The sequence below is a fragment of the Nothoprocta perdicaria genome, unplaced genomic scaffold (assembly GCF_003342845.1).
Source record: "Nothoprocta perdicaria isolate Ctin4 unplaced genomic scaffold, notPer1 scaffold_16, whole genome shotgun sequence".
Lineage (NCBI taxonomy): Eukaryota > Metazoa > Chordata > Aves > Tinamiformes > Tinamidae > Nothoprocta > Nothoprocta perdicaria.
The window spans coordinates 1,659,995-1,673,342 of NW_020454760.1; the positions used below are offsets into that span (position 1 = coordinate 1,659,995).

Here is a 13,348-nt window from a genome sequence, read left to right on the forward strand (position 1 = left end):
TATTGCAAATTTTGCAAAAAGAAAATTTGCTCCAAAAAGTTCAAACCACAAAGCCTAAAACACAATTCTGTCACTAAACCCAAGTTTTACATCATCATCACTCTGCAATACTTTGCAAATTTTTCTCTTAAAATGTGAGAGCAATTGTGGACACTGGGAAACCAAGTGTCCTGGCAAGTGCACAGAACAGCAGCTATTTAGGCCAACAGCGAAGAAAAGTAAGAAAAGTTGCCTTGCTGTTTCTATTCAGCTCTTTCACTGATGATTTTCTTAGTGTTTCTCATCTTTCTGCTTTTGCCACTTTACTTCATGGCCAGCACAAGAGCCCCCTTGATGCTCCGGGCCAGGGTCTCCCTGACCACGAGCACCGGCGGCCAGGAGAGGGGCTCTTGACACTTCATTGCAGCTCCTTTCCCGGGTGCTCGCAGTGCTGAGAGCAATGGCATAGGTGTGGGTCCCACTCCTTTTTGTGCAGCAATTATGCAATTATTTAACAAGCAGCAATCACCATGGGACATTCGTCACACAACCCAGCTGTTGAGAAGATCCCTAACGAAGCGCCCTGGCCAAGTCTCTGTGCAGAGGAAGCCCCGTTAAGGGACCTCACTTGCCTCGGGCAGCCACAGCCACAGGACCCGCACCCCAGGGAGGGGAAGGACACGGCGCACGCGCTTGCCCCGGCACACGAGGGCTGCAGGAGCAGCAGTTTCCTCCCTGTCTCTCACTTGCATCACGGCAAATGCACCGTGCGGAGCCCACGTTGTGAGGGGACCATCCCTGGACCTGCTCTAAGGGACAGCAGCACTAAGTGAGGCTGGCCCAGGAGTCAGGGTGACGGCCAAGCTGCAGCCGGGCACCCACGGGCCCCGCAAGGGCTCCCCATGCCATAGGTTACATGGATTAATGGTCTGTGCAAGTTGTATTTAGGGGAACAGCAAGGGCATCTGCTCTCCAGTTCCACCTGCATTTGTCACCTGCAGACCAGGGCTCCCATCCCAGCAGGGGCCAGAGCTCTCACCCAACGCAAGAGCACCCAGGCCATCAGCAGACACCCACACCCCCATCTGCAGCACCTCTCCCTGCAGCAGCCACGGAGCTGCAGGGCATGTTCCAGAAACCAGGAGCAACCCAGAAAAGCTGCCATGCAGCAGCTACGACTGGGCAGACACCCATCTTTCCCTGGCTCACAGAGCTGGGGTGCATTTATCACATCCGCATTCACTCCTCAGCCAAACCGCCCGGGATCAAGCGTGCCCTATACAGCCAGCTTGGTCAGGAGTTTTCTTCTGGCTCTGCTCCCCTCCACATTCATTTCCTTACCACTCCAATAAAAAACCCTCTTGCCAGTTGTAACAAGGAACTTCTCTATATTTGCTTTTCTACTGCAGTTGGCAACCACCTACTTTGCCTAGCCTTATTGTTGGCCCTGCACGTTCCTAATGAAACGGTACCACCTATCCCAGTTACCGGCTTGCAGCACCACGGGGATCTGCTCCGCCAGTGCAGCACCTGGGAGTTACCAGGAACTCCCTTTATTAACCAGGTTACAACCATCACACGCGAGCCCTGTGCGTCGGCACCAGCCTTTGCTTCGCATCAGGCCCAACACGTTTCCCGTGTGAAAACCTGGAGCTAAGAGAACGCCACGCAGGGACAATCCCTCTGCCCTCGCTGCCAGAAGAGCTTTTTACATAACCTGTCTCCGCCCCACTAGTTTCCTATCCTCAAAGGGTTGTAGCTATAAGCAATTTAAGGTCGGTAAAACTTATTCATATCACAGCACGAACTTGTTCAAAATACTACATAGAGAGCTGCTAATAACAACCATAAAATTGTGAAACGAAGATAAACTGTTTGTGTTAGAACTCAATGGCAAACCATTTGGCTAGGTCAAGTTTCACAATGACAAACATCTCTGATGCAAAATGAACTAAGTCATTAGTCCAGAGAGAGAAGATGACTATTCCCCTGGCATTTACCAGAAACTACTGCAGAACTTCAGAAAATCCACATTGCAGCCTGCAAGGCTTACGAAGACCTGTCTGAGCTGCAAAACTCAGAAGAAAACTGTAGTTTAGTGGAAGACCAGGATAGAAGACTGGAGAAAGTCATGGGTTCGTTCACACGAGTGAGCCAAGCTTTCACAGCAGTCTGAAGATTTTTGCAGTATATTTTCCAAAAATAGTCTTACTAAGAGATGTCACATGATGTACTCCATTAAACCTTTTCTGTGCTGCAGTGAAAGACTGCCTTTTTTTAAAAAAAAAAAGTCAATTTAAAGCTGTGCAGATGGGTGACTACCTTGAGAAGTTCTCCTGGAAAGGTAGCATGCCCAAACAGCTTGGTTTCACCCTGCTGTATTTTCTGCAAGAGCAGATGGGCTGTTCTCACTACACGGAGAGAGAAAAGTTTGGCTACGTGGATTTACTGTGTCAAGACACTGGCCTAACTTGGGCCTCACTCAGCAATTACTCGGGGAGTCACAGACCCGAAGCCACAGTTTTACTCACAAGTAAACCTCCACCTTCTTTTTGATTCACTGATGTTGCTCCAGATGTTCTCCCACAAGTTAAAGGTTACGTTTGGCATTTTTCTGCCTTTTAGAGTTTTATTTATTCGGCTTTCATGCCTCAAATAATATCAGAAGACTAGAGAGCTGAGAATATATCCTTTATGGTTATATCACAGTGATCCCGATGAAGGGCGTTCACATGAGCTAGCAGCAATGCCAGGGAATATTTGGGCTATATCTGTACATTAACAAACCTGTTCTGCCTTTTGCCTGCTAGGCTGTTGAATTGCCATGAGCACCTCTTCAGAAGAGGTTTTCAGCAAAGTTTCACCTAAACTCCGCAGGCAGGAGCTGGAGCTCCGAGGTGCGCCCAGGACCTTGCAATCTTGCAGCGCTAGCTGTAGGCATCAGCAAAAGATTTGGTTCATAAAATATTCTGTGCTTAAAAGCCAGCTAAGACTTCCCTGCCAACCCCTTCGCTGCTGCGCTGGAGCACGTACACACGGACGCGCGGAACTGCTGCCTGCCCAGAACATTTTTCTGAAGGTAAAGACGACCACTAAGCCCTCACCCTGGGGTGGGCAAGGATGGAAAACAGTTATTCTGGTTTGCCGGAAGTAATAGCTAAGGCAGCAAGAGCGCAACCGAAATTGGCAGGATCGCACGGCACGGATGTCGAAGCGTCATGTGATTCGCTCTAACCACCTCATGCCAGCAGCTCTTTTCTAACCACACAGTTATTTCACCATCTCCCAGCCTGCAGCTCTCGACTGCAAATGCAAACAGAGCAGTCTCCTTTTTTTGGAGAACAGAGCGTCTGCGGATAAGGATCGGACACTTCCCTGCCTGTTCTGACCAGATGAGCTGAAGAGCCTGTCTCCAGCGCTCCCGAGGTTTGCATACAGCAGGGAAATGCCTCCCTTCAGTCCATTAGTCCTCGTTCCAGGATAAGCAAAGGATCTCTCCACGTCAGGCTGGTGCAGAATTTGTTTTTCCTTCCAGCGTGACAGCGTGTGAGGTTACCTGAGGCTACCCGTGAGCCTGGAAGATGAAAGCTCAGATTCCCTCACATTTGAGGAGATTTAAAGGAGTGACTATCCCCAAGGAACATTAACCCTGTCATTACACTTTAGGGTGATGTGAGACTTTAAATAAGTGAGAGTCCCACTTTTGTCTCTTGCAAAGAAGCTGCACTCCAGAGCACAAATACAGAAAAAAAATAATACATATTCAGAGATTGAGCAAGGAACACCAAAACGTCCTTTCTTGCCGACAAAATTCCCTATGTCCTGAAAAGACAAGCAGCAGCAGTGGTGCTGCAGAGACCCAGTGCAAGCCTTAATGCCAACCCCCACGTATTCCAAGTCAGGATGCAGCTCTGTGCTACATGTCAGTAAATCTCATTGGCACCGCTGCCCAGGACAGTCCTGCTCTTCCACAGCTCTGGTCCAGCTGTAGCAACACCTCTGCTAGGGGAGCACACCCATTTCCACCGTTGGGCTGATGGTCTGTCACTTTAGCAACTCAACTCAATGCCCTTCACAATGTTACAAGTGACAACAGAGGGGACAGAGCTAGTCAGAACAGCACCACAGCACCAACAACTTATAATTAGGATGCAGTACAAATGACATCAAATTATAAGCCTAACCTAGTCACAAATATCAAGTGCTCAGAAACATCACTTCTCAAAGAGCTGCCTGAAAAAATGACACTGCTAAACAAATCATTGACTGTTTTGTTCAGGCATGTGAAACACATGGCAGACACATGGCAGCGGGAGAAAAGAGGATAGCATCTATGCATAAAGCCCAGACTGCCTCTGAACTGCCCAAGATGGAAACAGGCTGTTGGTAAATATTCTTTTAACTTTGCATATGTTGTAAGATATTTGTACAATGTTTGCAACAGAATATGATAGTTCTGAGATACAAGCTACTTGCTCTTTATCTATAAAAGTCCATACAAACCCCAGGCTGATCTAAGTGTTGCAATTCTCACACAGAGAAATCAAATGGTCTTTTAAAACACAGAAGCCAAGAACAGCAAGATCACAGAAGAAAGGTGATTATCTGGAGTTTACCATAAGCTTACTTTAAATTTCGTTCTGAAATCTTAGATGTAGTAAAAGTCTCAGAGCAACTTGAGGTTGCTTAAACTTATTCATGAAAGCATTGCACCAACTTAAGCTGCAGAGCTATTTTGTTATACGTTCTCCTCATATGGCCTTGGGAAATAAAAATACTAGTTCCCATGCAGACACTTAATAAGCTACTTTTTGCATGGTAAGGACTCACATTTCCCTTAATTACAGGTCAAATATATTATTTAGTCATTCCCCTCCCCATCTCCTTTAACTCCTGAAGGTTCTAGGATCTCATAAAACATTTCCCTTTCCAACATGTCCTAGCTATAAGATTGATGTTTTCTGTATTCCTACCTGTATGGTCGTGTTCCCACCTTCCAGAAGGGCAATGGCTAGTAGAATGCTCTCATGAAAGACTCTGTCACTGGTGGCATTCATGATGAGGTCTATAACCAGGTTGGACGCACCTTCTTTATCCAGATGACACTGGACATCTGCCAAACTCATCTCACCTCGGCTCATTGAACTTGATCCGGAGCTTCCTCCTATAAAGGTGATCAGGACAAACAGCCTGAGATTCAAATCCTTCCACACTAATGTGATGGGATCTCTCTTCTAGTTTAAATAATTAACCTTTCCCAAATAGTGTGCATGTTTGCTAGTGGTCATGAGCTCAACACATAGCAATTCTGCAAGCGAAAGCTGGCAGCCTGGAGCACAGGACACGCTGCAAGGTGGGCACCTCACACTCCAACACGTGCAAGTGTGAGGGACGTTACCACCCAAGGACAGCCCAAGTCGACAGCAAGAAACAGCTACTGCAACTCTGCTTCCCCAGGAGCAGGGGTTGCAAAGGGGACTAATGCACTGGAAGATCATTCTGGGAACAGCATGGATTCAGGGAGGCAAGAGAAAGCAAAGACTTTGCAAGAGCAACGAACTGGTAGAGAAGAGACTAGACAAATGCCAGCAAATGTCAAAGCGCTGTGTAGAACTGTATCCATGGATAGACAGACTAGAGCAAAAGTGTGCAAAAGAACCTGTGGAAGAGGTGGGAAGAACCAGAATTAAGGAAACCTGATCTAGTAAGTGGAAGAGTATGACAGACGGCAGCATTATGAGAGAACAAATGCGATACGTACCAGTTTCAGAAATAGGCAAGAGGGAAATATATTTAATATTCCTGATCAAGCCTGCTTGCAACAGGATTACTGACAGTCTTTATGCTGAAGAAGCAACCCCACTGAATTATCTTTTGATAAACGTGTATGACATTAGTGGCTTTTTTTTTTTTTTCAAATGGTCTCAAATTAAATAAGCTGCACTTCACAGTTGACATCAAATGTAATTTTTGCTCATCCTACTCTGCAACATCTGTGTAATACAATGAAATACTTTCATTTTAGTTATGGTCGTTCTGACTTCCCTATGAGCACATTTCCCCAGTATTACTGCAAACACTTTAAATTGATGAGATTTCTTAAGCAATCCCATTCAAAGCAAAACCACACACACAAAAAAAAAAATCAAGCCAGACCAACAAAGTCTCTGGAAAGAATAAAAAGCTCTGCCTGTTTTCATTTTCAAGCATTTTCTCAAACGCCGTAAGAGAAAAAAACAAACAAACCACTCCTCATCTGCATGAATACGAAGCTGTTGGCACGTTTAGGGCCAGGAGAGCTCCCCTCGGTCTATCAGAAACCCCTCCAGGAGGGTTCGAGCAGAGGGAGGTTTCCCGGGCAGGACCTGCATGCAGGTGACACTTCTTCACCAGCCACCGTGCAAAGCTGCTTCTGGGGGTACTGAACAGACGAGGAGGAGGAGGAGGGCAGAAGAAAGGCCACTTCACCTGTAAGACACTCGCTTTGTCATGCAGGAACACAGACAAGTCTGCAGGGCAGAGTCACACAGTCACTAGAGCAGGCCGCGGTCCTACCTCCTGCCCCGGCTTTACTAGGGCCTCCAGCGGAGAGCGGGCCATTGCCAAAGCTCGTGAGGCTCTCTCGTCTTCCCGCCGCTCGCACGTTGCCGTAGTAACGGTTGACCAGAACTTGCCTGAGTGCCTCACCCTTGATTCAAAGAGGACAACGAAGTCACCATTTGCATTGCACGGATAACGACGCTAGCGATGTCGAGGGGCACGCGCGCGGAGGCGCCCGCTCGGCATCGCGCGATGCTCCAAGGGCCACAGCTCAAGGGCTGCGCTCAACTCGTCTGAAAAAGCTTTTCTTTACAAAAAATTGGTAAGAGAAACTACTGTCTTGGTCTTAAAGAACTGGAGCACGTACACCACCAGCACAAGAGGAAGAGGACATAAAGAGTAACACTAGGAATGATTTGGTGAGACCCATTCCGTCTCCTCCCACACCATTTTGTGCTGGTTCCCACAAAGATTTTAAGATGAATTCCTGGATATTTAAGCTATAGAAGAGCTGTCACTCTAGCAAGGACTGAACATAGAGAAGCACCATCAGCAGACTAATCTCTGTAGGGTCTTTGGACCTGAACACTGCTGGTGATGAGCCCTGGGCCACCACTCTGCTAACGGGCATGGACCATGATTGTAGGACTCAAGACAGGATCTGAAACTTCTGGGAATTCATAAAACAAAGCTGGACACCAATGGTTTCATACCAACCAGGGTGTCTTGATCTTTCACAACAGTGCTCAACACTGCTTTCCAGCTGTATTTCATCTCACATCAGTTGTGTGGCTATAGATTACAAGTGTCATTATCTACCTACTTTAATATGAACTGTTACAGAAGTAGAGGCTTCTAATATTTGCACAAGTGGTCTTTCGGACACAAATACTTAAGTAAATCCATATAAAGGTGTTCATTAGGTCATACACAACTCCAGCACCACTAGGCTAGAATGCTTTTAATCCCTGAGCTGGCATACATAAGGCTGAGATGGATCTTCTGATACCCTGAGACATTGCAAGTCTCCAGGGTTTGAGAAATCTCTTCGCCCTGTCAGAGGCACTCTGTGTGGAAACTTAAAAAAAAAAACTTCCAAAAAATTCAAAAATTACTTCTAAACTAAAGCTAAACACCTCTTTGGAGTTTGTCAGAAAACACGTCTCTTTCTAGCATCAAGGCTATGGCCTTCTGTTTCTCTCTCTGCAGATTAACAGATTAAAATTGCTTCTAGACATTGTGGCAGGAAAGCAGGTGCACAGGAGCTGCATTTTACAGAGGCAGAGGAAGAATGGGAAGAGAAAGAGGGGGACAAGGTACAAGTCACCAGAAGAGCATTCCGGTCAGGCCCTTCCAAAAGCCCAAATAAATAAATAACAAAACTTTGAAGCAACAGTCTAAAAAAAAAATCAGTACTTTTCCAAGGTTTGTGGTCAAGCTACAAATGTAGGAGATGCAGGAGACTATCTGAGCAGTTCAAGCAAACTCTTGTCCCAGGACAGCTGGTTCTACAGTCACTGTTTGGTACAAAACCCAGTGCTTTAATGACTCTCCCCATTTTCGCTCTGGCAGGTGGTGAGCAAGGTGCCTGTCTGCTACCTGCAGACCGATTAGAAAGGAAGTTTGTTTTATTCATAGCACCTTATTCCAAAAATCAGGTAAGATGGGAGTTTTCATGTTACTCTTTTCTCATCCATTAAGGTAACTAGCAGTTGTCACAGCAACTGGCATTTAAAAATGGTAACTTTTGCAACTTACTCTAAAGATTTTAACACACATTCAGCTACAAGAGCTGCTGCCCAGGGAATGCCACCTCTTCCCAAATCCAGATGGTTACTCAGAGCTTGCTAGGCTGTCTCTAGTCTTTTTTTCCAGTCCATTGTGGAACAGAAAACAATTTTGATTTTGTGGTCAAAAAGAGTAGCTCATAGGGAGTTCCTGCCCTTGCAACAGGCCTGTAGCACACCTGCTTTCTCACTGGGCTATCTCCAAACCAGGGCAAGCTAACCAGAAAATACGAGTGGGAACAGGTACGGAGCACCTGCACTTTGCAGCAAGGCAAGCATGCAAGTCTAGAGGTCCAGCCAGCCACATCCAGGGTCATTTGCAATTCCAGCTAGGGAAGAAAACCTTAATTTCCTATTTAATTACCCAAAGTACTGCGTTAGCTAATAAGTACATGAGAATGTAACTGAAATAAAGGGGAGAAAAAAATGTGATATTTAAGCAATGTTATAATTAATTCAGCTGCAATGCTTGGCTTCAGAACAGTTCTTTAACCATCGTGTTACTCTCATACATCACTTTGATGCGCTCAGTATGCAAACAAATATCAGATGCTTGGCGGCATTAAGAAAAATCAAGCATGCTACCTAGAAGATCCATCAGCTCTCATTTTCTGCTGTATTCGTCATCAAGGGAAACTGATAGTAAGTAGTAAACAAACATCATTCCACATGCATCAATGGATGAAATAAAAACAACTCAGTTTAGGTGCTATCAAAAAACCTGTTAGCAGCATTAAAACTGTGTTACAGAGTATTTAATAAAATCTGAGAGAGGCAACTGTAAGCCGCTGTTACTCTGTTCCTGACTACAAGAGCAGAAGAGAGTGAGAAACACTATAGGTAGCAGCACATTTCAGCAGTGGTGGTTCTGCAGTTTGACTGTTTGTGAAAGAGGAGGGGTTTTCTCTTTTTTTGTTTAATTATTTCTGGGAGGTGAAGAGGGGACAAGCAAACTCCCCAAGGCCCAATTAATCTCATCGCGTGAAGCTTTAGAGGTGGAAAGAGACTAGGGCAGGCACTGAGGTTTAATCCTGCGTGACCCAGCACCCTCCCCTTCCCTTTAAACGCCAGACAAGCTGCTTGAGTATCTTGTTTCATAAACAGAGCTGCTAGTTTTAGACTTTCTAGGAGACTGGCAACAAGCACAGAAGTTTCCTACACGGTTTGCACTTCGCCATTTAAAAGGAAAAGGTAGGGGATTAGCTTTAAGTGCACTTGGCTGCTGTACATACCCTTCTATGATCCTCCAGTTGCCTCTGTGGTAGACTTTGATCAAGCTCCTGCTGCGCAGGCAGAAATGTCATTTTAAAGCAGAGCAACACTACAGAGACACTAACATCTTTGCACTCATGGAAAATATTAAGGAAAGTCACAGCTGAAAGCAAGGGGGAGATAAGGAAGATCAACTGGCAAGCTGTCTAAACATAACATCAGGCCTTTATTAGCTCTAACAGGACTTAACCAGTCTGCTTTGACTCTCCAGCAGACCACACATGGCATGCAAGTATGCCAACACATTCCCAGGGATTTAAGGAAAACAAAGTCTACCTAATTTTACAGCCACCAGGAACACAAAGGTTTCCAAGGGTTGAGACCATGCACTACGTCCATGCATACATATACACGTGTACACACACATACACACACGACACCCCTGCCCACTGCACACACTCTTCTGGAGGGAGAGTCACACTTCATCGGATCCAGCTGTGGTCAGCGAAGCTCTCTGAGGACTGGGGGGGCCTCTGCCAAAACCCAGAAGTTTTTATTCCAATACCATAGTTGTATCCCATAAGTACAGGGAGGCTTTACTCTGATTTACCAAAGTCCCACGGCAGGTCACATGGCCAAATAAAATCTGTCTGAGCGATGAGAACTTGCCTTACTTGGGATTTCCAAAGTGCAAGTTCTAACCTGTGCTAAATTTCTGAAAGTTTGCTCCTTTTGGATACTTTATCTGAAATATTCTCATTACTCAGAAAACAGTCTGAAACCATTGCTCTGCCCAGGGACCTTGTCCAACCAACTGCCATCCCCAACATCTCAAAGTCATTCTATGACCACCAAGCGTTTCAGTTTACACTTAAATGGTCTTCCACAAAAATTACTAATAAAAACTCTGAGTTTATTTTGAAGTCAAAAAGAAAAAAAATGCAGTTTGTGTTTTTTTTTTTTCTTTTTGACTTCAAAATAAACTCAAATAGCCTTTTAGACTTGGGATTCCATGTACTTTTCATTAGATTTGCAGGAATATATTACCCAAGAGTGTAATCTTCCAACGCTACCTCTGGATGTTCTATTAATTCCAAGATAATTCATGGTTTTTATAAATCCTTATTTTTTTTTTTTGGCAAATAATTTAAGTGAACTGATTTTGGGTTATCTCAAATGAAACATGCCTAAATTCCCAGTCCACAGAAGAGCTATTCACCTCAATGAAGTCAAGTCATTCTGTCATTTTCAATGGGACACCCAACGTTTCTGGAATTGTGGAAATTTCCACCAACCTTCATTTTCAGAACAACTCTATCCTGGATTGACTAAATCATCAGTCCTTGAGATCCTTTATTTTCTTCAGGAATATAGATTTGCATTTGGCTTACCAATTTTATCACAGGAAGTATTTCAGTGACCAGTCTCATGCTGTATTAGACTGAAACACTTGAACAAATCTACTGATTCTCCACAGTCTACACCACGCAGAACACACATTTCACAGGTCACTTTTTTTTAAGCCAACAAGACACTCCACCAAGACTACTTCAAAACACCAATATTTGCCTGTTGCACAAATATAGGTGGGTGACACACCTCTACAGAGTTTTCCGTTTCTGGAGGCTGCGGCAGCTAGTTGAAAGTAAAATGCAGAAAAATTAGTCATTCTTCAAGATTCTTTCATCTCAACAGAAATCTAGTGGTCAACACATAAGGGGAGCTAGAAACTGTTTGACTTGAGCTGAATCATCACAAACGAATTACAGCATAATTACTGTTTACCCCCGCACCATGCTCCCAAGAAGGCTGCACTTGGAGAATTCAGCGGGTATCGTTTGGGCAGCGCCAGCTGCGTTGCTTGAACAGAGGCTGAAGCTGCAGGCGCAGGCAGCCTGCAACGCAGCGGCGCTGCTGGACCCCTTGCTCAGCATCACGACGTGGGCACGGCGAGTATAGTGCACATATGAACCCAATGCTGGCTGCCACCAAGGAACATATTTAGAACAGTATCTGGATTCTTATTTGGATTCTCATTATAAATGTTCTCTTTTTGAGATGAAAAACAGGCAGTGTACTGTCAAGCAGGAGCAATCGAATAAACAGCTTAATGGTGACAGTTTTCCAAATTTAAAATGCTAATCATCATATTGAGACAGATCAAGGCAAGCAACTTCTACATAGCAGAACTCAGACATTCAGCAGAGACCTTGACATTCACGTGAAGGTATCTACTTAACAATGGGTGAATTGATTTAACGTCTCAGAAGCAGACACCAAGAAATAAGTCCATTACAATACACTAATGCCAAATTAAGTCATGGGCCATGTCAGCCTAAAGAGTGTACAAGCTGGACGAACAAACCAAGCACAGGCTGGGAGAGTTCTAGCCCAATTTCCACTGCAGCCTAGGAAATACATGGAGGAAAAAAAAAAATCTAGAAATCTAAATATGGAGAGATTTCACTTAGCACAAGGACAGAGGAACTAACATTTTCCACTGCGGGGCTCAGGAGACGGGCACGGTCAGGAAGAATGGCCCTCTGTCCTTCTCCTAATAGACTTTCCTCCTGGCTGACTCGCATGGCCTCTGGTACAGCATTTCCTCACATTGTCACCACTCCTGGAAAGCTCTCAAGCATGGAAACCACTTCTTGCACGGTCAGGTTGGAACAGTGGGTATTAAGCCAGAGAGGAGAACAGGAAGAGCCTCATTTACGCAGAGGAACACACAGTTCCTGCGGTGCGCACGCTACCGAGCACAGCCTGCTTGCTCGTGGGTTGGACATTGGAAAGGCCACGTCAAGCCATTAGTTAGTCTGGGCACATAGTTGGGATTGCAGACATAGGCCAACTTGCTTCCGAACAAAGCAAAAAATTCCTCAGTTATTTATGAGAGTCATCCCACCTACATCAGCAAGTAGAAGGTGCCAATAGCTCTAAAGGAAATTAGGTGACTTCCCTTCCAGAGCGGCGGAAGCTGCTGCAGAAAGGCCCAAGGGAGACAAGAAGACAAGGGAACACGTTGGGATTTGGATTTCAAATGGAAGAGCACTCTTATTCCCATGCTTATAAAGTACATAAAAATTTGTGGGGCTGAAAACAGACAGAGATGAAGAATCAGCATGAAATTAGTTCGAACTTTTCAAATTAAGAAGGGAAAAGCAAGTGTTTCAATTAACAAATTCCTGTGCCTCCCTCTTTGGCAGCCAGAGCACCTGTGGATGGAGCAGCAGATCAAAACCCTGCACCAAACTCACCGGTGGGCCACACTCTGCAGGAAGGCTCCGACCTACTGGGAGCTTCACAGCCTTTCAGGAGGAGCACAAACTTCAAATACTGAAATTGAAACTCAAAAGGATTTAAACACAGAATTATTCAATGACAGCCGCTGTGCTATGCTTTGCAGGACCACTTCTGCAAGCTTTTAGTATTAGCTTGTATTAGAATCAGAGGAGCAAGCAGGGTACGAGAGTCGAATGGGTAAGAAATCCTGCTGATTTTTTTGCGCCTCCCCATACCTTAGTTCTCTCCTTGTTAAAAAGTGGCAGAGGGAGGAAGGAGAAATAGGACGCTGAGGTTTGTAAAGGACCAAGACACCTTGCTAACGGAGGCCAGGTGAGTGGCACATACACAGTAACCAGCTTTCAAACTCAAATGTAATGGGTGGCAGGATCAGAGGAAAGTGCAGCACTTTTCCTTTTTGTTAGCAGTAGGGAAAGTTCCTTTTTACTTACTGTACAAAAATCCTCCTTCCTTTGAAGTTTCCATTCCCACAGGTTGGCGAATAGACCTCTCATCATTACCCGTAATAGAAGAGTTAAAATTTC

General features: G+C 45.1%; 1 protein-coding gene across 1 annotated transcript in view; it reads right to left on the reverse strand.

The window, feature by feature from the left end:
* Positions 1-13,348, reverse strand: part of ITPR1 (inositol 1,4,5-trisphosphate receptor type 1) — a 146,767-nt gene that overhangs the window by 43,138 nt on the left and 90,281 nt on the right. Inside the window, exons 40-43 of the mRNA XM_026035482.1 lie at positions 11,118-11,153; positions 9,539-9,589; positions 6,535-6,667; positions 4,953-5,143 (exon numbers count right to left, since the gene is read on the reverse strand). Coding sequence (XP_025891267.1) covers positions 4,953-5,143; positions 6,535-6,667; positions 9,539-9,589; positions 11,118-11,153 — 411 coding nt within the window. The remainder of the gene's footprint in view (positions 1-4,952; positions 5,144-6,534; positions 6,668-9,538; positions 9,590-11,117; positions 11,154-13,348) is intronic.